The sequence below is a fragment of the Labrus bergylta genome, chromosome 5 (genome assembly GCF_963930695.1).
Source record: "Labrus bergylta chromosome 5, fLabBer1.1, whole genome shotgun sequence".
In the NCBI taxonomy this organism is placed as follows: Eukaryota; Metazoa; Chordata; class Actinopteri; order Labriformes; family Labridae; genus Labrus; species Labrus bergylta.
Window position 1 is genome coordinate 8,271,035 of NC_089199.1, and position 27,115 is coordinate 8,298,149.

The following is a 27,115-nucleotide window of genomic DNA, read 5'->3' on the forward strand; positions in this document are numbered from 1 at the left end:
GACAATATTAGATTCACATTTATTGACAGAAAAAGCACATTTTTCAAAGGTGTTTCTTTCTACAGCAGAGACTGGGGGTGTTTTCACAGAAAATTAAAAACAGTGACTCGTGTAAAGGGCATAAATATACATTCTGCCGTCTGCTTACTGGCGTCTAAAATCTTCATGACAAAAGCCAGACGTTAATGAAGACATTAAGAGAGCCATAACTTTCATCACAACAGACTTCTGTAAATGTCTGTCATCTTATCTTCAAAAGTCTCCCTGGGTAGTTGTACACATTACACTGGTTCAGAGAAGCTTCCTCTGGTTCTCTCTCTCACACACACACACACACACACACACACACAACACATTCACATATGTACAAATACAGTCAATAAAAAACTGGTGTAGGAGTGTGTGAACTCGTGCCCCTGTTGTCCATGTATGTGTGTGTGGGTGTCATGTGTGTTTAGACAATAACGTGTCCATGTGCTCTGCTCCTCAGGGGTGTTTGGGCTCGCCCTCTGGGATTTTGCTTCAGAGGTGACCTACTTCTCGTGATTGTCAGCAGAAGGCAGTTTCATCAGCTCGCTTTGTGCTGAGGCACTGAACTGTGCCCAGGACCCTGGGACATGCCGATTGGACCTGTGTAATGAAGCTCATCACACACATGCACACACACACGCACGCACGCACGCACGCACGCACACACACACACACACACACACTGCTGCTGCCATCAGGTCCAGGGCAGCAGAATTTATCACGTCCATTTATTACCTCCTCCTTCATGAAGGAAATTTGATTCCTCGGTGTGTTTCTGATGCACATTACGGTCCATCATTGGGAAGGTGACAGAGACGGAGTGGAGGGTGTTGATGGATGTCAGTGCTCAGACCGGCGGTCCTCACTCCGTCTATTGAGTGAAGAGTGTGCGACTCGTTTCCCACAAAATGGCCACGGAGCCCCAACATGGCTCCGACTGCGGAGAGCAAATGGTTCACATATGACGAAGGGCACGAGGTGCTGAACACATTCATTAACTGCTTGTGTGTGTGTTTGGAATACTCTGAGTAGTAAGGTAATGAAACAGTCCGACTTTCTTTTCACAATAAAGAGTATAAATGAGAAGTATATTTACAACATTTATCTTACTGTAATGTTTAGGAGGGAAAAATGTAACAAGATTCATCAAAAAAACGATGTATAATAAGAAATATGCACAAGAACACTGCAAAGTCCCACACTGAGTATGGGCAACTGATCACAACACACTGTAATAATGAACTCAGCTTCATCTCCACATTATCCTAAAGTATGTCTAGCCTACAACACTCATCAAATACAGAAGCAACAGTGGTATTACATTCATATAAATAACAATAATCCCATTACCCCCCCCCCCCCAAAGAGTCACTTCAGCACTATTGTGTGTTTAAAAATGAGAACTGAAGACCAGCTTCACTGTGTGTCCTCAACATCTCCCTTTAGAGGTGCAGCGACTGTCCTTGAGCTGGTGACACCAAATCCCTCAGTTTATTTAAAAAAACAAACACTCTTTGAGCGCCGTTCAGGTAAGGGGTCCTTGGAAGTCCATGGATTGATTTTTTATAAGGCCCAGGAGAACGCAGATTTCACAGATAAGAGAGGAGCTCAGTTCATCTTGGTGTTCCCTCTTTGAATGGCACGGAAGAAGTAAATGGGCAGATACACAGCAATCTTTGTATTCAAAGAGTAAGGGCTGGGAAAAGGTCGACAGGGAGAGCAGCGAGCGGAGGACGAAGAGCAACGGAGGAGCATCGGTCAGCTCATTTACTGATTGTTCAGTTAGTAACTGAGCTGCCCGCTCCATTCTCAGGTTAGCTTCGGATGTTTTCATTAAATACTGGTTTCTGGACAATCAATGTTTTTTTTGTTTTTTAAAAGTAAAGAAAAGGAAGACATGATGCAAAAGATTTCTGTCTTCATGCATTCACAATGTTTACATATTTTTCATGTTAAATAAATTGGAAAACAGGTTTCTGTAACTATGTAAGAGGGATATGGGATACCTGAACACAAACTGGACGGGAGACAAAGTGAGCCAACCTTCTTCTAGTCAGTTGTATTTGCAGGATCGTCACTCAGGGCAGGAATCTGATTGTTGACCATGGAAACACAGTCTATGGTTACCAATGTAACCAGCTTTCTCAAGTGTAATTAGACACACTGATTGGTGGTTGGTCATGTAAAGTCACTGTTAGCTTTCAGCAACTACAACTCCCATAAATCTGCCATTTCTATGCTATGCAGTTGCAACACATGACTGAAGTTGCAGAACAATGTCTCCAAGGTCACAAATCAAATTTAATCTCAGGAGCAATGTTGTCACATGAGGAATAAGATACTAATTTAGGCATTTGTATCATGTTTCACCTTTCTGCAAAACGCTAACGAATGAAACTCACAATGTGAATCACATTGTCGAGCTGGCCTGAGAATGTGGGGGTGGGACTTGAGCCCTCTGTAGCCAGAGGTGCTCTGCATCCCCATCTGCTCATCATGGTCTGAGATGAAAAAAAGAAAAGGCAAATATAACTGCCCAGCCGTTCACTCTCGCCCTTCTTTTCTGTGCAGCAGGTTCTCTGTTGGAAGTAATAAGTCACGTCAGCAGCTTTTTGCTCACAGCCCCGCAGTAATGCAGGAGAGGAGGGATGGAGAGAAGAGAAGAAAAGAGGAGAGAGAGAGAGTGAGAAAGGCAGAGGGCAGTGTGTGTTCATGTGATCATAGACAGTTTTTCTGCTCCTGGCAGAATCTCCATCTATCTGTTTCTGCTTCCTCCATCTGTCTCCTGCTCGCTTGTTGCTCCGAGGAGGATCAGAACAGAGGCCTGAGTTGATATCATCTTTTTTAGGTCCTTCCTTTGTCCTTCTGGAAAGTTTTGAACCAATCTGTCCATTTGTCCTTCACAGCCCTCTGCTGGCATTGGGTTTCATCTTGATGACCCACTCTCCTCCGTGGTTACTGTTGTACAGATCCAGAAGATGTGTGTCTGGATCCAGGCAGTGCTCACCTGCAAAAAAACAAAAAGGATCAATAAAAGTGTATACTGTTTGGGTTGATTTGGCATAATTATTAAAGCGGCAACTTTAAATCATTTTCAAAGTCAAATATTCTCTTATTGTTTCTTCATTTTATAGACTAACAGTTTGAACTTAGAGTGAAAGAAAATTGTTTACATGTCCATCCTCTGTTCTACATTCAACTCAATGTCTTTTCATGTCAAATTTAATTTTATACTCAAAGGTACATCAAATCAAATCTTCACAACTAAGATAAGGGATTTTCGCCTGAATCCTGCTCTAGAATCATCACAGGACTTTTGTCTCCATCCTAAATGTAGTCATTAATCTGGACTCTCAGGTAGGACTGTACAGTTTCAGAACTAAACTGTTAAACGAGTAAGTTGTCAGCGTAATGTGTGTAATAAACATTTGTCTGCTCTGATAACTGCAGATGCACTGCTCCTGTCTCTTTGGCGTATGCACAGGTCATTACATAAGACCTTGTGCCCTCATCAGCTCAATGAGCAGAAAGACATGCAAATGTCAGAGCAGAGGCAACGGTGCAGCAACTAACACTTACCGATGTTTCCTCCCACTTCATACAGAGCGCAGTCTGGATATGCCACCGAGCCGTTTCTGCTGACAGACAGATAACACTTTCGTATCAAACTGTTGGAGGCTGGAGTCAAACCAGTAGCTTGTCATAACTTATAACAATTCATATTTACTCTAAAACACAAGGTTTAAAATCATTCTGAAGTGAAGTTTCAGCCTGGCACATAGCCATAAGTGTCACTGTAGTATTGTACCTTCGCATTTTGCCCTTTCCGTTCTCTGGGCTGCGGAGACACTGGCGGTGAAACTGGGCGAGCAGGTCTGAAGCTCGGGAGTTGATGTTCAGTTTGAACTCCATTGTACCGCTCACCTGATCCCCAACCTGGATCTTCACTGTACGGCACGGCTAAAGACAAAAGAAAAGATTAAAGAATAATTGCTATTACTTTAAACAGTTCAGGTTTTAGTGACTCGTGAGAATTTGAGCCTCCACTGCTATGATCAGTGAGTTAGGAGTTTTCTGTGGATAACAAATCCAATCATTTGGTGTTTACAGATAGTTGTACTTTCACATTTGTATAAGCTCCAAAGAAAAAAAAACTGACACAATAATAGAGAAGTGAAAGCATTGCTGTTGTTTATTGGTGGTGAAACCTTACCTCTGAGGTGTTTTTATCAGGTTTTTCCCGGCTGTCTGTGTGGATCTTCCTCAGCAGGTTCTTGATGCGGCGATCGTAGAACTGATAACGCCTGTTACTGTTTTCGTTCATTTTGCGCACCTGGTTCATGAGGAAATTAGGAATCTGGAGAGAAAAGGCAGTCTGATTCAACATTTGTAACGTCTGTGATGCTTTGATCAATTCATGCCAAGGAGCTTCGTGTAAAAAAACACAAATATAAGGCATTTATGATAACATATAGCAGAACCTCTTTTCAAAAATGTATCACACGAAAAGGCCAATTTTAATTTCTGTTTTTACTGATATTTAATTTGAACTTGCTACTTAACGACACACTAATATATTTACAGTCCTCTCTTCCTGAGGTTGAATATGAGGGTGGTCTTACCGTCCAGAGCAGGTCCTGGTAACGGATGAGAAGCCTCATAACGTCAGCTGCCTTCTCTGCGTGTCCTTTCTCTGCGCCCTCCGTCAGCCTGCTGGGGACGGCCTTATGAAGGAAGAGGTTTGGAGCCATGATGGTGGCCACGGCCCACAGGTTCATCCTGTTCCTCTTCTCCCTGGAGACCACCTTACTGAGGAACTCTAGGAGGGCCTGAAGGACGCACACATGGAGACTTGTGTAAAGATACATAAAATCAAAGCTAGTCTGACATTTTAGAAAGAGATGTTTTTATCACACTCAATGTCCTCTGTATGTTGAACATTTCATTTTATGTGGAGGTTGATAGACACTCTCATTTTGAACTAAACAATGTACAAATGTAACAAGACCACTTCTGCAGAAGCACAACAGGGAGAAAAGTGGATATCACAGCGACTGAATCATCTATAACACCTCTACTGAGAAGAGCGTTAATGCACAGTAAGTTTCAGCTGCCTCCACTGGAGTCAAAGTAATTAGTTCAGGTGGGTTACATACTCCTGGATGCTAAAAGCGGAGCTGACTGCACACTATTGTCAGTGAAAGTGAGTCATATGGTTAATGCCTGTGGTTGTATAACAAGATACAGTGCTTAAATTGTGGATTCAAAACAAAACAGTACATTACGAAACAGTGCTTCAGCATGTGAGTTTTTTTATAAAGGTACATTTGGATGAATTCCTGATACCATAAGGGGAGCATGTTGATTGTGTATAAAACATTGCAGGATTCTGTTTAATTCTTGCTGGAGTTTAACTTGAAGTTAAGGTTTTTTAATTTTTTTTAATTTAAGTCATTAGTTTCTCCTGGAAATCAGGGGTTTCCTTAAAGTGCATCCATGGTGAGGAAGCCTTCTTAAAATGGATTGTAGTTCTAGTATCAGTTTGATAAATAAAGTGGCACTTAAATATCAAGATACTCAGGCAAAGCTTGTGTACCTAAAATTCTACAATATCCTAGAAATGTGTACTTCCTGTGAGTGAAGTCTTTGAGGATAATATCCTTAAAATGTGTTGACATGTTAGTGTAATATCAGAAACTTAACAAAACTGACAGTTTAAGGGCATAAGAACAGTATCATTGTGTATTGTGTTGTGTGTATAAGTGTGTGTGTTCATTGAGTGTGCACCTTCAGTGTGTTCCTGTTGGGCTCGGGCAGCAGAAGGATGAGGAGGTTCAACATGTGGAGCTTCTGCTTCAGGTCTGTGATGTCTGGAGAAGGAGGGAGCAGAGGTTTAACACACACACACACACACACACACACACACACACACACACACACTTCATTTCCTCAGACTGCGACTTAGAATAATGGGAAACCTGAAGATTAATGACATTGTGACAGGCAGCCATTAAGTTTGTTTGAGCTTATGTCTTTGTGGTCAAACATCATTCATCACTTTGCACCAACTCTCTTTAAACACTAAACAGTCAGTGAGTCATCAATCAGAATATATTAATATCAATCCAGACTATTTGGGCTAAAAAATCATGTGACTAGGACTGTTCTTTTGCTCTGCTTTGTCACTGTGCAAGTATTTGTGAAAGGGTAAGGACGCCTCTTAAAAGACTATCATCTTGTTCATCTTAAAGTGGATTTCTCAGCCGGCGCAGACAAGATAAGCATCACACGACTCTGTCATCGGGGTAAAGAGTCTAAGGTAATTATGAAGTGAACCCTGCTGAGTTGTCTGACAAAGTGGACAGCAGATTGTGATGCAGAGGAGGAGAAGAGGAATTGTTGTGTGTGTCTAATTTAAACAGTAAAATATGCATCTGGCCGTACATGGAAACAGAAACACAATGCAGTCAGTCACGTCAACACCGCACCCCTCTAGTACTGACACGCGGTGTGATTAATTACAGGTGGATGTCGTTATGTAACTGAAGAGGAGACGTGTAATTTGTGATGTCTGATTTGGTACTGTCTGAAACTGAAAGGTATTTCATCCTAAACCTCAAACATAACCGCCCCTCCCACATGCCTGAAATACAATGTGTCTAAATGTGACACATGAATTGTTTGAGTTTAGGTTACACAACAGAGATTTCAATATTTTCACACATTTCAGGGTAGCAAAGAAAGATTTCTGTAGTAGATGTTCATTTAGGAGGTGGAGCTAAAGCAGCAGTGTTGTCTGAATGTTAAAAAAGGCTCAAAGTGAAACCAGTAGAGAAATGCCCACTGACCTCTGACGGCGCTGAAGGTGTTGAGGTACTCAGCAGTGAGCAGAGGAGCAGGCAGTTCCCTGATAAACTTCTTGAGAAGCGCAGCAGCGTCGTTTGGACTCACCTCGTCCCAGCTGACCTGCCCCGAGTAGAAGTTTGTCTCAAAGTTCTGCTGCAGCAGCTGCAGACAGAAACACAAAGAGAGCAACAATCAGAACAGGAGAACCACACATGAACTGTCGGTGTAAAATTCCACAGCACACTACCAGTGAATTCACCAGCAGTGAATCACTTTCAAAATGTTGAATAATTCTTTAAGGCAAGTTCACTTCAACACACAAACTAAACAGTTCTGGAGTTTCCAATCAGTCATGACAGAGGTATTTTGAATGATGACATGAAGATATGAGTTGATGTTTGTCACTCGATGAGCTGACATGTCTCTTTGTTAACTCACCAGTATCAGTTGAACTCTCCACTCGACTGTGTTAATGTTAACTACACAGGCATGAGCTCACAATTTATTACCTGGCCATGTCATCAGCTTCTATTTTTGGCTTAGACTTATAAGATTGTATGGGCAGCAGCATTTGTGGTTTGAACTTTGGAATATGAATGCAGTTCCTTCCTCTGTTTGTTTCCTTAAACAAGGGTGTTTGTATGAATACGTTGTGCTCTTTTTACAGAAGAAAAATTCAGAATATCCTGAATGTTACAGATCGTAGTGGTGCTTGTAGAGCTTGGGACAGAAAATAAATAACAGATGGGCCACAACACATACTGTATGTATAGTGTTCACAATATGTCTGATTTCACAACTAGCTGACATGATTTTGGTAAAGATTTTTAAAAAGGCTGAAATGTTTTTGTGTAAATTATTTGAATGTACTAATATCACCTTAATGTTAGGATGATTTACTTTTGTTAATTTGTTTGAAGTATTTAATTGATCTCCTCTGATTTTCTGTTGTTCATTGCTACCTTAGTGCTAAACGGCGCCCTCTTCTGTCTGCTTTGATGAAATAGATTTTCCTTCTAATGTTCATATGCTGAATGAAATCCACGCTCATAAAGGTGTTTAAGGGGCAGAAGCTGAAAATGTTGCAAATGATTTTCTTCATATTGGATATTTCTAAATGTCAACAGTAGTTTAACTCAATGAAGTGGTTTGATTCCCCTAACTGCTTGACATTTTACAGTGTTAATCATTTGCCTGCTTTGAACAGGTAAAAGTAACATTTTCAAATTGCTTGTCTTTAAGCAGAACATACAATAAAAAGGCAAAATGTTTAATTGAATGATTTCGTGTTGGCTTTAATTAAAGGAATAGGTGCTGATCCAAATATTGTACCTTGATTCTTGACTGAGATCCTGGAACCCGCAGGATCCCCTCTGAATCGACTCCTTTCTTCTCTAAAAACGACAATAACTGCAGAGAGAGAGGGGAGAAGGAGAGAGAGAGAGAGAGAGAGAGAGAGACATTAGCAGAGAGTAAGGCTTCAGCCGATAAGAATCTCTTGCTCACCTCTGCTGGTTACTCTCAGTAACTGCTGTTATGTACAGGGTGTGGTCAGAGCATTTCACATTCAGTGGACACTGTGTTATCTAAAGAGGAGGATTGTAGGCTTAAGAATGTGCTGAACAATATAGTGATAGAAAAAGATCAAAGTTGGAGCGTTGATGGCCGAGCGGTTAGATTGTACCCAATGTACAGAGGCTACAGTCCTTCAAGCGGACTCTATCAACTTTCCAATAAAATAAAGGCAAAAGCTCAAAAATAAATCTTTAAGAAAGATAGAGAAAGATCAAAGTGAAGGGTAAAATGTCATGTTGTGCCAGAGCAGGGGAGAACAGCAGATCTGATGTAGAATGATATTTTATATAACGTTCAATGTTGTAATAGTTCATATAAACAGAATCTATTTACCAACATTTCATGCATGCCATCTTTGTTCTCTTATATGAATGACTTTCAGAATTTAAAAAAATCTTACCCCCTGCAGGAAGAGAGGTGTCGTCGTGTTGGGCTTTATTTTCTGATCGTTTTCCAGCAGCGTTGCCAGCGGCACTCCGAAGAATGAACTCTCTGTGATAGACCAAAGTGTCATTCAAGTGTCATCAGCCTTACATAATCATGTACACACAGTTTTACTTAGGTCATAGTTTCTTTTGTTGTGTGTGTATGCCTACATTTATATTGCCATGTCATTACTTGAGGAATGTTGTGTATATGAGACGATATACTGTAAATGTCTGTCAAACTAAGCCTTACCAAGGAAATGCAAAGATTAGTTATGGAAGATTGATATTTTGTTTCCCTGTTGTTTTGTATGCACCCTTTGTGTGGATGATGCCATACCTGCAATTTTTCTCTTGCCAGTTTTATGCCTTTTGACCTCCAGCTCTAAGAGGTCGCACAGCGCCGTCATGTCGATGAGAGCCAACTGACGCACCTTCTTCATGTCAGTGTGGGAGAGATCCTGAATACGAGTCACTCCTAGACGGCACTTGGGACAGATGACCCGCTGAGAAGGTGAGAGATTTGAAGGAGAGAAAAGTGAGGAGAGGGGGATTGACGTTGAGGACGTGGAGGAGGAGAAATGTGAAGCGATAAAGAGAGAGAGGGGGTCGAAAAACAGAGAGCACAGAAAAGGAGAAAAAAATGTCCAATGTCAATTTTATAAATCTGATTTATATCTGATATCTGATAAAGTTGTCCCCTTGATTAATACTTATTCGTGGAAATGGAATGATCATGTTTTAAAACTTTTAATTCTATTGCCAAGGAACTTAATGTGCCCGTAAACACAGAAACTCTGTTGTTTGCAGCTACTTTCCTTTGTAGCTTATCCTACTCAACCCTGTTATATAACAAACAACCGGGCTGATTAAAATGGCTTAAAGCAACATTTCTATGTTAAAATAACTGTAGATTGGTGCCTGTGTAGTAAAGAAACAAAGTAAGACTCTTGAACTGGATGTTTCACTGTAAATATACAGTCTGTGTCACTTTAAAACTGAGCGAGGAAGAGAGTGTAATGCACTGATTGTATTAATGAGGGTTATTATTTATCATGTATGTCCCTTGTCTTCCTCAAAACTATGCAATCATTTCCTTTATTCTGTGAATCCATTTCAGGTTTACGCAAACAAAAAGGATGCAAAAGTTTGTATTTCCCTTTGAAGTCACGTTACCTTCCCATTTGATGAAGTTGACAGAATGATTACAAAGAAATAACAATCCTAGAGAGATGATGAAGAGAGAGGAAACTGTTTTAGAGCTTACCGGCAAAGTGCCATCCTCTTTCCTGCGGAGGATTTTGTTCTGTGGCAGTTTGGCCTGTTTGAGGAAGATGACGGCCTGTTCACAGTAAGCCACATCAGTGATGAAGAATTCTTCTTTGGGGGCACCTCGCTGATGCTCTGGGGTTACGGCTAAGAGGGAAACACACACACACTCAAATCTATGAGTTCACTTCAGAATAAAAAAAAAAATGTCAGAAGGAATCTTTACCTCTTTCAGGGGCAATACCATTTTGATTCTTCACAGTACATCCTTCACTTTACTTTGATCTAAAATGAATATTCTAGCAGTTTTTTGTCTACATATGCCAAACAACAGCATGTTTCACAACCGCTTGTGTTTAAAATATTTGAGTAAACTTCAGGAAAGTAAGAATATAATATGAGAATATAAAAACACTTTTTGATTTATTTAAACTCAAAAATATTGGGATTTTTCTCGTGAGCTCAGCGCTGAGAAGACAGGGACTCTCTCCAGCGACTACATGCAGAGACAAGGCTTTAGAGGATTCAAGGATTTAGAGATAGCTGTCGGGGCTCAGATCTGATCCTGACACACAACCTCACCAATCCGCTTGCTCACCTGACTTCTGCAGGTATGGTTTCCTTTAAGATATGTGTAAGGCAATTACAGAACCTAGTAGATAAACGTATGAGTACTTGTAGAAAACCAGAATAGAAATTTAGTTTTGACTCATCAGATTATCAAAAAAAACAGCAGCTGTCGTTTTCTGCATTTTGAAATAGCTGTATGCCAGCCTTTGCTTCTTTGCCCTTGTGTTTCGTTAACATGATTTCATAAAACAACTTCCTGTAGCTCTCACCTGACAGTGGTGATTTGTTAACGGACGCCATGCTGACTTGGGCTACGTCTTCACTTTGCTGGGCGTCAGGGAGGAGGTTCTGGTGAGAGAGAGAATGAATCATAGTTACAAACACAGAAACATTTTCCTCCAGTCCTGTAATATTATCAGTACCACAGGGAATACAGGTAATGGTTCTTATTGTTTGCTGTGTTGATGGTCATGGATACAGAGAGTGTTTCGTTTGATAACGGGCTGATAAGCATCAGAGGAACACTGTCTCTATTCCCCTCTGCGGGCGGCTCAGGCTGACAGTGAGGACAAAGCGTGGCCTTTAACAAGACAGCACAATACACTGGTACAATAGATAGTCCCTCAATGTGTACTGACAGTCATCAGGGAAATGGCTATTTTATATTTTACTGTATGCAGCTTTGACTCAGACAGATTCTGCCTGCTGTAAACTAGATAACACAAAACATTTCACCTTTAAACTGGCCTTCAGCTTGGAATGTGGATAAAACAAAGAGAACCAAGTTTCTAGGAAGCATTGAGGTCAAAATCATAACTCTGTACATAAACAAAATGCATAATGTGTTTGGATTCATATATATCAACATCTGGGACAGCAGTTAAGTAAATCTGAGTTTCCACACTCACACTCAGATTGTCCTTCTACACCAGCAAGACTAAATGTTGTTGTATAAATCAATGAGTTACCTTCAAAGCAGCAGAAATTCAAATATTTACAAACTTCTAAAGGTCCTGACCTGTGCGATGGGCGAGTTGAAGACGTCTCGTACGTCCCGCGGTGGAGGTTTGTTCCTTTTACGTAGGGACAGTGTGTAGGATTCTAGTCGACGCTGGACGGCCTCGGCCTGGGTCCGGGTCAGAGTGGACAGAAGCACAGCTTTTTCTACATCATCGCCGTCCTCATTGATCAGGTCTGACAAACCAGCATCAGCCAGCCACTGCTCCTCCTGTTCCCCTTCTGAGACACATTTGTAGAAGGTACAGTGAAAGAATAGATACAGTATGCAGTTTAGCATGCACAGTGGTTTGTTATAATAACCTATAGTTTGAGGATCTCACAAATTAGTTAGCTGTTGTTTGTTTGAAGTAAGTGGGGGGGTGACCTTCACCAAACTGTGTCAGGATCAGTCAGGATAGTTAACTCTGAACACGGGGCGCCTGCTCTACCAGCTGAGCTAAACCAGAAACTTTCTGGTTTCAAGCCAGTAATTGAGAAAATAACAAGCAAACACTTCTTCAAACCCAGACCGGCTTTTATGTGATGCCACCTATTTAAAAGTATCTAATATCTCTCTTTTCCTTTTTTCTTTTATGGCTCCCAATTTATGAATCACTTCCTTGTCCTTCTGATATATTATTTACTTATTTATATAGCTCTTATTCGTCTGTTTTTGTTTGATGAACCTGATGTGATGTTGTCTTATAACCTTTCTATCTTATTTTATTGATTTTATTGATTTAATTGTATTGCTTTATAACTTTATCTGCTTTTTGAGATCTGCTTGCTGTATCACTTTTATTCCTTTTACGGTAGTTGCATTGTTTATTGTTGACCTTTTGTGTTTGACTTTTCTTTAGTGCTCTGTGTTTGGCCCGACTGTTGATGTCGATGTTATTATCATTACGAGTTCCTGCCTTTGCTTTGTCTGTCTAAGCCCTTTGTAAACATTGTTTTTTAAAGGCTTTATAACTCTTTATATAGCACTTTTTAAACAGAAAAGCATGCAGCCATAAGTGCTTCACAGAAGGTGACAGGAAATAATTAAAAAAAACAATAGATAAAATCCTAAAAGACTAAAACAAAAGTTGATAGGAAATAATAAAATATGTAGGAATTAATCGATTAAAATCACACCAAATGTGAAAACAATGAAAAAAATGTTGACTAAGGCTATCAAATAGCTCCAAATTAAAAGCCAGATAGAAAAATAAGGTCTTGTGTTTACTTTTAAAAGAACCCAGAGAGCTCGCAGTTTTAATGCCAAAAGATAGTGAGCTCCAGAGTTTAGAGCATAAAACCAGTAAGCTCTTTCCCTGGTACTAGTGTGGGTCACATGAGAGACATTTAAAAATAAGTAAAGTTATTATTAGTATAGTAGTAAAGAATGAAGTCAGTGTTTCCCCTAGGTTTACAGCGTTGGGGGGGTGGATGCTTACAAAACATCTGAAGCCCAGTCCAAACAGGAGTATCTGTCTACATCACTGTAGCTTTAGAGGCTGTAACATCACTCCCTAATATAAAAGACAAACTATATATTAAAGTTAACTGTCAGTCTGTTATAATAGTAGATATTGGTTTGTTTTTTCCCTTTTTTTTACATGCAAAGACGGTTAAATATGTGTCACCAATGTATATTCATGCAGTTCAGAGTTGTGAATATATGGTTATGCTAGTGTCAGTCAACATCAAATCTCTGCATAAGAACTATTTTTTTGTGGTGCAGTCCATTTATATTAGAGGTTGTGTTCATCTAAAGATTGTTAACACTTCTTGGAGACTAAATACAGCAGATAATAAGCTGTTATTTAATAAAGTAGCACATAGTATTGATAACCTTTTCAAAATAATAATGAGACCCTCCTACATTTCTAATTCTGACTACAGGGTTTACTCATCAGTGAAAGAATTCATTAAGGAACAAAGGGATCTATTAAAGGGAAGTATTAACAGTACATAATCACACACATCACTGTCATCAAAGTCAGCATTCATGAATGGATATTTGGCTTGTGTGCATAATGTACTTCCTAGCACAAAGTGTTTGATAGTGTTGCCATGGTGATGAGCACTACTTTGCTGCATGAACGAAACCTGATATGCCGCCATGGCAAATGCATCATTTCATGGAGGATCTCAGCGGCATCTGTGCTTAAACACTGATGGTTTAACATTCTATATGATAGACTCAGACTCCATCACAGCTCTCTCCATCCACTCTTAATCTAACAGCTCATGATAATTAGCATTTACCTTCTGACTGTTTGGAGTCTCTCCTGGTGCAGTCGAGGTCTGTGTAGCCACTCCCCTGTCTGATGGTCTCCACCTCACTCCAGAACGAGTCCAGGCAGAGTTTGTCGGGGTGCTGCTCCTGATCCTGGGAGGATGCCGAGTGCGTTGTATGTGTGTCTTCAGCAGCTGCCTGGTCCTGCGGGCTGGCCCAGGGCTCCACGCTCATCTCGGTGGGGCTGGGATTTCTGGTGCAGACATACACACACGTAAAGAAATCGCAGGCATGCATGCAAACGGACTGGCAGAAACACAAAGACACATACAAACACAGGAGGGGCGGTGAGGACGGAGACGATGCAGGGACGATGGATCAGCGGGGAGAGCCCAGAGAGCAGGACAGACAAAAGGAGAGGGATGGAGGGAGGGCCGGCGTGTGGAGAGCGATGGCGAGAGCGGACACAAAGGGGGGTCTCTATTGTTCTTGCACAATGTGGCCTGGAGGCAAAGTACCCTCTAGATCCACTAGATGTCACTGTTAGGTTGTGGGATGTGTTCTCAGATGGGCTACACCCCTCTGAACTATATAAATAAATATACCCCACTAACAATGGAAGACCTAACCTGCAGTGAAAATTTTGAGATAAAGAAATCATCAATCATCTCACATTCTTTTCTGAACTCTAGCAAGGATTTGCAGCCATCTTTTCCTGTGCACGGCTGAACAAGGAGGATACTGTTCCCTGACAACAATGGGATATACTCAGCTGCAAACACACTCTCAGCCTTTAGCACTAAAATGTGACCTTGTGATCAGAGACACAGGAAGTGGTCAGCTGACTCACTTCATCAGTGTGTGGATCAGTCACATTCTCTGTGTCAGCAAACCTCCAGAGACATACCGAACCATATTCGTCTCTATCTGAGGAATGCCAGATGGCTCATCACCAGACATTGACGTGATAGTTGCTGGATGTATCAGAGCTCAGAATAGCTGTCATACTTTAAGTTGTGCTGTGATGATGTTTTCAAAATCTTCTTAAAAACAGGCCCACAGCATCTGGGCATCTCACCAAGAAGATGAGATAGTGTTTTATCCAGATCAATGCTTTGTCCCATAAAACCAGTTCAATGGCTTCTTAGAGGGGTGGGGGACAATTGTGAGTTTCAATAGAAACAGAATTTAATAAACTCTGCTCTTACATTAGGATGCCCTTCAATAAACTCACAAGTATTATAAGACCATGCAAAGACTAATAGAGCAATCTGGAAAAAAATCACTCTTGTAAGGAGAACATCTGGATAAAATAAATGACAAATTGTCTTCTGGATCAACATGCAGGTGGATGCCTCAGAGTCTTCATATACATCCTTGCTGTCAAATGTTATTAAGTAAGTAGGTGCTGCTTTCTTTTTCACTGTTCCCTTATCCAGTGAGGTAACATTCCACTATACATACATAATACATATGTAATGGACTGAGACAGTTCAATGTAGTCCCATCTATCATTTCACTGGATGACATCCAACATGTCAGCGGTTTTCAAAACACATTTTAAGAAGTTACTTAACTAATTCAGAAGTTCAATGCACTGTAGAAAGTAATGTACAGATCTGTACTGTCTTTGAATTTGCAATGATTCTTACATTTCTATTCTAAACTCTTTTTCCCATGATCAATCAATGCTGAATCAAGCTAAATCCAGAAAATTTGCATCGGAAAAACGACAATAAATCACTTTTCTTATTTGTTGTCTTTATCTGTAAAAGGTAGAGAGCAATATAAAGAGAGATGCATGATCTGATCCTGGGGTCCTCAACTGGTCTAGCCTCAGGACCCACCACCAACTCCCTCGTGAAAAACAGCATTTCAGATAATTTTTAACCTATCAGAATATTTCAATGAAAAATGGTGACCTTTGGACTTCAGGTGGTACAAAACGTGACGGAACATATTATACACAAATGTTTTGAAGCGCTTCATAGACTTTTTGACACAATATTTTTTCCAGGCACACATTCGCGACTCACTTTTGGGTCCCGACCCATGAGTTGAGAAACACTAATCAGATCCACAAAGATTTAAATTAGAAAAAGAACCTGTATTTTCCTCTATTTGACACAGACTCAACACCGGGCAATGATGCATTTCTAAAGGAGAAATACAGACTATCATTTATCCAAAGCCAGGACATGTGCCCAACACCTGCTGTGCTCATGGATAAAATACATCAAGGTCTGCAGACAGCTGCCTCACAGCAGCAAGCTCTGAATCCTACAGCTCAGCACCCACATCAAATGTAGTTAAAGCCACAAGATTTATAATTAGATCAGAAAATATATCACCACAGCTCTCCACAGAAACATATCCCTGTCCTACCAAAGATAATTTGTCTGCAAACTACCCTGCAGTTTCTGAATGTTGTTTATGTCAAAATCACCAACTAAAACTCTTTGAAAACAAAGACCCTGCTGTATAGTCTAAACATACCACTACTGCAAGGGCCTTGAATGACATGTTTATGTTCTGATGTTGCACTTCCCTCTCAGGTTATGCCATGAATTTACTGTACATGGTCCCACCAACACAGCAACACTCCAAGCACACACCGTACTAAAACTTTGATGATTTTGATGTGTTCTGATCCAGCTCCAGCTCCTTCTCACACACATACCTGACTTTCTGCTTTTTGGAGGAGGACGTCGCGCGTTTGCTCCTCGCTGGACCTTTTGAAGGACGGAACCTGAATCGGTTCAACCTGGTGTGTGGAACCTGCATGTTGGACTCAATCCAGCTCACCATCACCTCCTCTCTGCCTCCCATATCCACAATGCTACCGTAATCCAGGAATTAAAGTCCAGCACAAAAACCCCTCGCTTTATCCAGTCCTGGTGGTTGGACACCATGTGAGTGCGATGTAAATCTGCTCGCTGCTCTAGTTTCTCTGTGTGGTGACAGGAAGTGCTGTTGTAAGACTGTGTGGCGTGTTTGTGAGCTGAGTGGAGCTGAAGCTGGAATGCAAGAGGGAGTGACGACTTTCTGAACATCAACACATCATTCACACCTGTCCCCTCCCGCAAAGCGAGGTGACACGCCCTGCCTGCATGCCTGATGGCCATCTTTCTATCTGTTTCAAACAAGAATGTTCACATGATACTATAGGCTACATAAATTAGTTAAAACACTCTGGTATCAACACAATATCAGTTCTTGTGTTAGTCAAGAGGCCAAGAGCGAGGAAGCTTCTGGCCAAATAAGTGAAATGGAAAAATATGACATTATTACACTGTAGGCACTTTATTGGCCATTTTAAAGAAAGCTGCACAACTCAACTTGAGTTGATTAATCAAGTGTTAAGTGTTGAAAAGGTGAGACAACTCTTCAACTCTTTAGTTTGCTGTTACTGTGCCAGCCGAGATTTAACTTAATCAAACAGATCAAAGGATGAAGACAATTGCTCGAGTTTACACTGCAAAAGGAAATCCCAAATCAAACAGTACATACTTGTTGTGTGGATTGCAAATCAAATCATGCCTTATATGCAGAAAAGACGGCAACTTATTGCACCACTCATGCCCTTAAAACTACAGTGCTGGTTCAACTTCATACCTGACGGCTGACATACATTAAATGCCTGTCAGGAGGCTGAGTTAGAAGCACATTTACAAGCAGTAAAAGAAAGCGCAAGTGCAACTGGTTTGTCAACATTGCCAGTGAGCCCATTACCCAATCAATCTGACTCATCACCACTTTTTCATTCTTTCTTGTCATGCTGATGACAGACTATACATCAGCTGAGGATGTAAACAGAGACGGTAACACCACCACCTTGTAATGGAGAAGTGAGAAAAAAACAGTTTTTCTGTGATTCTGGTTAAACCCATCTGAAACCTGTTTCCCCTCAACTACCATATGTATCTTTCAAAAGCATGCAAATCTGACTCTGTTAAATGTCTCGCTTTCTCTTTGAAAAAGCTATATGAACAACTTAGAAATTAGTAATCATGTAGATTTACTGAAACCTTCCAACTAGGAAGTCCCTAGCCATCTAGTTTATTCCATGCAGTTTGAGTCGCTTTTTTACCCTAAAATGTGATTGAAACTTCAGAGCAACTCAGATCGTTCTTCCTAAAATTACCTTTACTAAGAATACCAAAGCCCTTACTTACTAGATTTTCCTCCGAGGCCAGGTTACAAACAGGAAAGAAAGCTTTGAATCTCTTTTCCCGGGCTTCTTTGTTTAGCCTCAAGTACAATGAGGAAAAGCAACATTGTTTTGTTCTGAATCTTGCTTATAATACTTGCCAAAAGGTTAGCTCAGCAACAAAACAATTCACATGCTCCATCCTACTCATTAGTGAAAATAGGCACAACTGTGAATGTCAGACTGATTGTTTTTCTTTTTGCTCAAATTAAAACAAAGAATCAACAGGAAACTATCCACTGTGAGAAAGGAATGGGCAAAATATCAAACTTTTCTCTTTATATTCAGCAGCACTGTGGGAAATAACACAAAGTAACCTCGACCAATGACCATGGGGAATGTCTACCGTAATCTACTTAAAAAAGTGGCTCCTGTTGAAAGCAACAATGTTTAATCCTCGTGGATGGATCCAATTGCAAGCCTCTTATCTTGCAGGGAATGCGACAAGTTTGCTCATTCAGTTCTTAGAAAGTATTTCTTAAACTCCTGTCATTGTATCAATAATCTGTCCTGTTACAAATCTAAACAGGAAGAGATGTTTTTGAATCACAGCATGTCTACAATGACCTTAAATGGTATCAAAATAAAGCCAAATATTGACACTCCTTGTCCTAAACCATCACAGAATGAAACTGTTGCCTGTAAAACTAGCTTCCCGAAGCAAATTATGGAGTCACACAATATATTTTTTTAATAGCTTTGCACAGAATCCATTCCCAGTTTAGTTTAAGAGTAGAGGAGAATCTAATCCACATCAGCCTTAAACCCCCTAAAACCACAGCAGCAGCAGAGGCCTAATCCTACCTGGCCTTGGCCCGTGAGATGACTCTGCCCGAGAGCAGCAGCAGGGCCGCGGAGCCAGCTCTCCCCCACGGCATCCTGCTCCAGTCCCCCCAAAACGGCCAAGAGCTGTAGGAAACAGCAGCTGCCTGCCCCAGGCAAGCTGTTTCCTTGTAATCTCTTCAGTGCCCAAATACATTAGAACAGAAACAGTCTCACTGTGAGGGTAGGCACGTCACTATATCACATCCTGGGGCAGGAAAGGAGGTCTGCATGAGGAGGGGGCCGGGAAAAGAGAGGCGCTGAGGGGATGAACAGCTGACTGGGATGGTTGTTTGACAAGGCTGGAGCTGGGTGTTGAATGTTTGAGGCTAAGGACACAACAGCTGCATGACCGGCTGGCTGGATGGCCTGCCTTACTGTTAGGATAGAGTTACGGTACGGCTTCATCATTTCCATCATTTGTAAAAGGGGGAGGGGAAAACATCCTTTATATAAGTGGCAACATGCTAACTGATTAATTTTCAAACTCCTACTCTGGCCTTTTTCTTCTTTTATTCATTATCTTCCTTTAAAAACTGAAGGTCATAGTCAAATTCTCTTTCTTTTAAACACTGGGTAAAATACAAAGTATGGCAGTAAGATCTCAACTTGGTCTACTTAAAAACAACAGAGATAAAAATGAAACAAAAGTAGCTCTTGAACCTTTATCAGGCCCATAAGAGTAAGAACACAAAGCAGACGGTGCCCAAAAGGCCACAGGGTGCTGCACTGAGCTGAGACAGATGTTTTGTTTGTTGTGACGTCATAATCTGCTTTAAAGTAACAATTCAGAGAGATTTACTAAATGTGTCTCATTAGGAGAGAGCGTTAAGAGCTCAGCACTAAGGATTGGACTTTGTTACATGGCTGTGCTTGGTTGAGCTTACAATAACAGCAAATCTATACAATGTGAGCTATGATACAAAACTATGTTAGGCACGGACATGGAGGAGGGGGACCTTTTTTTTCTGTGTCGTCACAAATGTCATGCAGACAAAATCTACCTTAAGAAGCTACTTTCAGTTTATGGGGGCAACAGAATAATATCTATTGTGATAAATGATATACTCTGTAAATATGACCCCTGTGCTTTGACAGCTAACTACACATTAGCTTTAACATGTTCAGTTAAGGAGCTTTGATAATTTCCTCCTTGTCCACTTTATAATACGTTTATTATGCATTGGCCTGCCAGAACCATAACAAAACATTAGACATTACTTCAAACACAAACAAACCCACTCCTTCCCAAATGACTCTATTTAAATGCCTAGTTATTGCTTTATAGTCAATCTGATCAGTCAGAAAGGTTAAAATCTATTGTTCTGTGAAATACTGTAAGTCTGATGTGATTGGTGGAGTCTCTGTGGCAGGTGTCAGCTCTCTGGCGTTTTGCCCAGTCACTCCATCCACTCTCTAACCAGATCAACACAGATTAGGGATACCACAGGGATCCCTCTTGGGCTTCCTTGCCAGCTCTCTCTTTCTACTCCTTAAATAACTTTACCTCTCTGATCTCCATGGTTTATATGAATTATATGATTACATCTCTGAGGTCTTCTTAATGTTTTGACGAAAGTCTCTAAAACACTCTCTTCCCCCAAACTTTGAAAATCTTCCTCCTGAGTTCAGGTAAACCTCCAAATCAGCTCTTCTGTAATTTCATGTTATTGTCAATAAATCAACAATAGCCCTTCTCGCTCAATTTTCAAAGGTTCTGACATTTTCTCCAACCATCCCTGGAGTCAAGCCCTCCCTCGCCTTCCGTGACAATCCTCCTTGGCCCATATATGCCTGGAGGAAAAAGTAGAGTGTAGAACGTGACTGCATGTCACTTCGTGACCCTGCAGATGGCTTGTGACAGCCAGTTTAGCCTCATGCCCTGCTCATCCAGATCTTAGCAAACAGTACCTGTGTGCAGTGAAGGAGGAGCAGAGGTGAATAGAGAAAGTGGAGCAGAGTAGAGTACAAGAGACAGAACAAAAACAAAAAGATAAAGGAGGTCAAATGGTGACAGAAAAGGATAAGGCAGGAGAGGAAGGAAGATGTGGGGAGAAGGGGGCTGTGGCTTCTAGGGTATGGTTATAAAACATCTATAGAACTTAAACGTGCTTCCTTAATAGTAAAAAAACGTTATAACTGTATATAGAAGGGCAGCAGTCAGGTGGTCTGCAGTTTTTTTCCCTACATGTGAAGTATAACATGGAGTTCACAAACATTTGAAAAGGAGTTAAAAATATGACTTATGATTGGTAGTTTTTTAAAGCCACAGCACTTTTGGATACTATTAATGATTCAAAAAGTAGTTTTAAAATGTGTGGTACCAAAAAGTAAAATAACATCGAAAAATGTGATGACTTTGCACCTCACCTCTTGTGCCTATTGAAGAGCATCGGCTAGATACAAATATTTTACTTTCAACAGCTTATTTTTATGTCTTAGGCAATTTTGAATATATTAACTTTAAAAACAGATTATAGCCTTAAAATGTGAACACATAAACCATATGTTTAACTACATTATCAAGTTACACTAATTAAGTGTCTGAAATCTGGATTCCTCAGGCCTTTTTCATTTGGATATAGCTCTCAAATTGGCAGCACAATCAAATTCAATTCAAATTCAATTTTGTAATAAGTGAATTTGCTAAAATGCCCAGTCATTCGTCATTCTAATAATGCCAAGTAGAACAAGTAGTAGTGGAGAGAGAAGCTGCTAAATGTTTATTGTGCAGAAAGGAAAGAAGGAAAGGTGAAATGTTTCCATGGCTGAAGTGATTACTGACACTTGATGGTTTGTCTAACAAGCAAATCGTGACAGAGAAAAATTATGCAAAATTCCACACACATGCCAATAATGCACACAGCTCATTTCAAGACAGAGTTGAATACCAGATTATATATGCTCACACATGGGTGCACAAAAGCACACAGAAACAAACCCGCCGTATGTCATGCAGTGAATCATCAAATGCTGAAGCTAACTTAATACAGCTGAGGCAAGCTTGTTTTTTAAATGATCGCAACACTATCCAAACCAAACCAAATAGCGTAAAGTGCAAGTCAGTTGTGAGCAGTAAAGTCACGAGCACAAAATATTTTTATGTGATGAAAAAACAAGTCATGCACGTTGAGGATATTTCTCTTACACATGGACATGGCTGTGTTGTAGCGATCTACTTCCTGCACCGTTCCCAACACAACATGGGTGGTTCTGCTCATCGTTATTTATGGCTGCAAAGTTGGGTTCATTAATTCCTCCGGGAGGTGTGGCTGAACCTGTTCTAAAAGCACAGATAGGTAATTAGAGACAGCGTCATGGATCTGGTCACAAAACAAATTGATTCATTGTTTACAAGTTACAACCCACAACATCCATCCCACCTTGGAGCATCAGTAATATTGACCTTTCATCATAGATGGGAGGGTGAATTTAATTTTATTAGTGAGAAAAAAAAACACTCCAAAAAGGTTGTTCTTGCTCAGCATTCTATAGCAACACTAACTAACATCTGCCACTAAGAACCAAAAGATAAACCTGCCTGATATGTTCAAGAATGAAAAAGTAAATATATTACAGGCCTGATGACCAAAGCTTAAATTCACAACAAACAACACAACACTTGACAATGAGATCTTAGTTCAATACCTGCAATCCACCTCTCATGCCACAAATCATGACTGCCACACCTCACTTGACATTTTAAACACTTAATAATTGTATAACCTACTGACAATAAAAAGTAGGCAGTAAAGCAGTTATCATGTTTTCCATTGAAGAGCTGTAAATAAATGCCTGACCTTGAAATGTGACACGAACGTGATCATAACAGGCATTTCAAACGATTGAAACTGGATCTATAGTATGTAACCATATCTCTTCAAATGATCAGGTCAAAACAACTTCCTTGACCACATCTCTTTCAATGAGCCGTTTCACAAATACTCCTTCCTTTCTCATTAATTGATCAGAGGGACATCATAGATAATTTGTTATCATGTTATCATTGACATTGTTATGTACATGTGTGACTCAAATTCCCTCTTTTGGAAGAGATGTCATGCTGCATAAAACCAAAACAAACATGTCCTCAGCAACTACAGTTGTCACCTGAGCAGTGCTGGGTTTAAGCTGATAACGATGAAAGCTGACGTAAACTAACTTCTCTTCTCTCAACCATATGGAGCAAAAGTGGATTACAAGAGCAGTCCTGCTTTGCACTGACTCTTATCGTGGGACTTGGGAGCACACAACCCTGGCTCTCATGAGGTTAAGTTCTACTTTCTCAAAACAGTCAAATTGGCCGTGTATCCTCAACAACGCACACTGAAGGTTTGCTGAAAACCTGAGATTCAAAATAAAAAATTCAACAATAATTCCAAAAGGCCTGGCCAAATCTGCAGCCTCATTATAGAGCATGGATGCCCAATAATTGGAAAATAACAGTATCAAACAGTAATACTTAAGTAGGCCTATATTTTGCAGAAGATAATTATATGTCTGAGAAGAATATATCCAAAATCAATGACATGAACTGAAAATGTCCCTTGAACAAATCATTCGTTTTAAACAATTTAATTTGCAGACATGGATTAAAATGTTTTTTTTTCTGAAACAGATAACTCAGCCAAGTGACAAAATGGCTTATCTGTGTACATTTACCATTTAGTCAGAAATTGAATTGCAGATATATATTTGAGGTGATTTAGAAATTTCAACATGAGTTCATAAATGAAGAGTTCAAGTGTCATGCCCCACATTTATTGGGCATACACCTATAAAAACCAAAATCTAGAGGTTATCCTGAAAAAAACATGAAACGAGTGGAAACAATAGGCTGATATCACCCCGTTTATTCACTATTAAATATCAATGTCTGCACTGCAAAAAGCAAACATTGGTCGGACATTTACAAATATCTGGCAATATTTCTTCTCTAATCTGCTGTAAAATCTGGGGAAAACTCGCTTTCCTTTAAAAACATCAGACAATGCGCACAGCTTCACGTGCAGACACGCCCATAGCAACTTTACCCTAGCAACCACAAACGCTTTCAACACCGCAGAGCAGAAACACAAAGCCAACCATTACACAGCCTACACACACACAAAAACTACACGATTTTAAATTGTGTTTCGCCTGTGTTTTCTATGGCACCTCACATGTCCATGTTTGTCACATTTATCAGTATTTGTCATTAAAATGTTAAAATGTGACACATAGAGTGTCTAGAGTAGCTGGCTAACTGGAGACAAAGACCTAACGGAACCACTGTACTTACCTGGGGAAACACCGCCGGAACCCCTGGCATTTGAGGGCTCGACTGAGCGTAACAAAAGGAATTTTCCATGTAGCTACAAGAAGAAACAGCAGGGATGCAGATGGCACAGAGAGAGAGAGAGAAAGAGAGAGATAGAGAGAGAGAGGAGCCCTGCTGCCTTCACAAATGACAAGAGACAAGCTGCTCTACTCCGCTGTCCGTCCACGTTCCATCTTCTCACCTTGCGTTTGACGTCATCACGCAGGCCTCCACAACAACAGTACCATATGACCAGCTAAAGGTTCTGCAACATGTTCATCTTGGGTTTTGGCTGCACACAAACAGGAAACTCAAAACTTCAAAAGCTGCCACTTATATTGCCTCGTAGAAATGATTCATCGAACTAGAAGTATTTGATGTATGGCCTGGCCTACCTGAAACGTAAAAATAATTTACACACGCTGCAATTTTCACCCTCGAACTGAGGATGATCAGTTTGACTTTTTTAAAATATATTTTCTATTAATCAATATTTCAATTAAACTCATTCGAATATTATTTCCAAGAAATACTTTACCATTGTTAGGAGTATGTATTTTAAGCACTTTTAAGACATAATGTAGAAATGAATATTTTTCTTGTGTTAATGTGGTTATCTGTGAGATAGATTCCTGTCATCTTGCACACTTTGACTCATATAATAAATCTAATCCGAAAAAAATCGAAATGTGTTTTTATATTCCAGATGGCATTGCAAAAAGTTGAGTTTCAATGGTTTTATTAAGAGCTATAGCAAGGCACCTCACCGCTTTTTCATAATCACCTATCTTAATGAAAGACTTAAGCATTTTACTTACAATTTTCTACAACTCTTGATGAAGCAAATTCATACTTGGAGAGCAGCCTAACCCCTTATCGCTGTGTATTAGCCTTTAGGGTGTAAATTAAACAACAAAGAAAGAATACAGTGTTCCATACAATATCGCATTCCCCAATAACAGGCAGGTTATGAGAATGTAATCAAAAGAAAGTCATGATGTCTATCCATTTTAAAAAGTCATTTCATGAACAAAACGTTATTTTTTCCTATTTCCCTCTGGTGTAGAGACTGGCAGTTCTCAAAAAAAGAAAACCATCCAGACTCAGATTGAAACTTTAGATAGGCCTATAGGTGTTTTCAGTTCTGTACAGCTAATGCAAATTACAATCAAAGAGTGTACACACAGTACTTAAATTCTATTGAGCAATTAACAAAACACTGTTCAGAAAGTCTTGTTACTTACTGTAAAGCCAGGATCTGCCCCAAAAAGTCAGAAAAACTCCAGTATGTGTTCATTTCGTTAAGAATTTCTCACCAGGCTGCTATTCCAATGCCAATAACGAACCTTCAAACTCACAATCAACAATGAATCAAGCATTTCAAATGGCACAAGACCTTGCAAAGCCTTCTCTGACCTGAGGGATCCCCTTACTCTTCCTGTAGCACCACTAGGAGCTCTTGTGTTTCATTCATTTTGTAAAATGTTTCATATCATGCCCAGTTTTGATTCAAACACCACTTTTTTTAGCCAATCATTACAAAATGTTTAATCTCCTTATCCAGCTCAGCTTTTTGTGTGTGTTACGAGCTGATAATACAAACAAGCTAACACTCACACCAAAGATGTGTTAGCATTTAGCTCAATACACCTCTGTGCATAAAGTACATCCTCCTCAGGTTGCTATGTCCCTTTATCTTGTTTGAAATAGCTGGTCTGTAGGCAAATTGATGATTTGTTTATGGACTTATAAATCAAAATAGAGTACAATGTGAATAACTAAAGGAAATGAAATTTTCATTGAGTTTAAGTTGTTCAGATTTTCCTATAATCACTGATATCAAACATTATCACTATATCATTTCTGCTTTCCCATGGCTCTCATATAACTCTTAAATCCACACATAAAGCAGTGGGAGTTATTTATTTGTAGATATCTAATTCCCAACTCAGTCAGTCCACCCCTGCATTGTGTCTAGTTGCAGCTTTCGGGTGGAAAGATCATTCCTCCTGGACAGATAAATTCTATCTGGCATCCTGTTTTTGTTTTCATTGTCCTCTCAGCTTTTCTTGCAGACAGGCCGGTTCATTCCAGGGCTGCGGTGTATGAGCACGTGTGTTTGGTAAGTGCGCGTGGGCGGGAGACAGAGAAAGAATGTGATGGAACACACACAGATCGACAGAAAGAGACACACAGACACAGTTATGGAGAGCACAGAGGCCCTGTAAAGCAGCCCACTCTCTTCCTGCCATTGTCTAATCTCAGGGACCCACAGCTCTGCTGTGCTGTAAGCCTCATGGACATCAGCTGGCTCCCCCTCCTGTCAGCCCACTCCTCCTACGGCTGCACTGCGTTACCATGGAGACAGAGAATATGCCTGCAGATGATGCATCCCCTGCTGAAAGGCGTTCATGCAGCCAATTATACAGAACAAACTGCAGCAGGCTGTTTTACACGCGACCAGCAGACAGTTCATGTGTCCTGTCACAAAATAAATGTTAGAGCAGTGCCGTTCTACTCTGCATGGTTTAACTGCTAAATCATAAAGAAAGCTTTGATTTAAAATGATAAACTTTTACATTTTCAATTGTCACATGGCAGTGTCACTCACTCCTGTCATGTCTATAAATATATCAACGATATGTTATATGGATTGCAATTCAATTTTGAGGATGCATTTAGGTCCACAGAGGATAAATCGTTGGTGATTCCCTGTCTTTTCATCCAGCATCAGATACTCAAAGTCCTAAATAATCGAGTGAAATATCTCAGCATTAATTTGATCGATCGGCAAAAAATGAATACAGACATCCATGGTCCTCAGAGGATGAATTGTTAAGACTATT

General features: G+C 40.2%; 1 protein-coding gene across 6 annotated transcripts; it reads right to left on the bottom strand.

The window, feature by feature from the left end:
• On the bottom strand, positions 1-24,462 carry LOC109986227 (rho GTPase-activating protein 40). Of its 6 annotated transcripts, XM_020636780.3 has the most exons (16): positions 24,252-24,462; positions 22,119-22,248; positions 13,968-14,191; positions 11,734-11,954; positions 10,985-11,063; positions 10,144-10,292; positions 9,217-9,382; positions 8,852-8,943; positions 8,209-8,286; positions 6,879-7,038; positions 5,818-5,900; positions 4,653-4,859; positions 4,244-4,387; positions 3,839-3,990; positions 3,610-3,668; positions 1-3,037 (listed from the first exon to the last, which is right to left on the bottom strand). In XM_020636780.3, exons 3-16 carry the CDS (start codon positions 14,170-14,172, stop codon positions 2,931-2,933), a joined length of 1,902 nt encoding a protein of 633 aa, XP_020492436.1. In that variant the 5' UTR covers positions 14,173-14,191; positions 22,119-22,248; positions 24,252-24,462; the 3' UTR covers positions 1-2,930. The 6 variants fall into 6 exon arrangements, with proteins under 6 accessions (XP_020492436.1, XP_020492438.1, XP_020492434.1 ...); XM_020636782.3 differs by lacking the exon at positions 22,119-22,248; XM_020636778.3 differs by lacking the exons at positions 22,119-22,248; positions 24,252-24,462 and adding an exon at positions 18,953-19,111.
• Positions 24,463-27,115: the final 2,653 nt, after the last annotated feature.

Excerpts from the sequence above, each read along its gene's own strand:
- LOC109986227 (XM_020636776.3), bottom strand. The coding sequence starts at position 16,767 with ATGGGAGGCAGAGAGGAGGTGATGGTGAGCTGGATTGAGTCCAACATG. Across the intron at positions 11,064-11,733 it reads TCAACTCGCCCATCGCACAG|AACCTCCTCCCTGACGCCCA; the intron begins GTCAGGACCTTT and ends CTCTCTCACCAG. Across the intron at positions 3,038-3,609 it reads TGAAGTGGGAGGAAACATCG|GTGAGCACTGCCTGGATCCA; the intron begins GTAAGTGTTAGT and ends GTTTTTTTGCAG.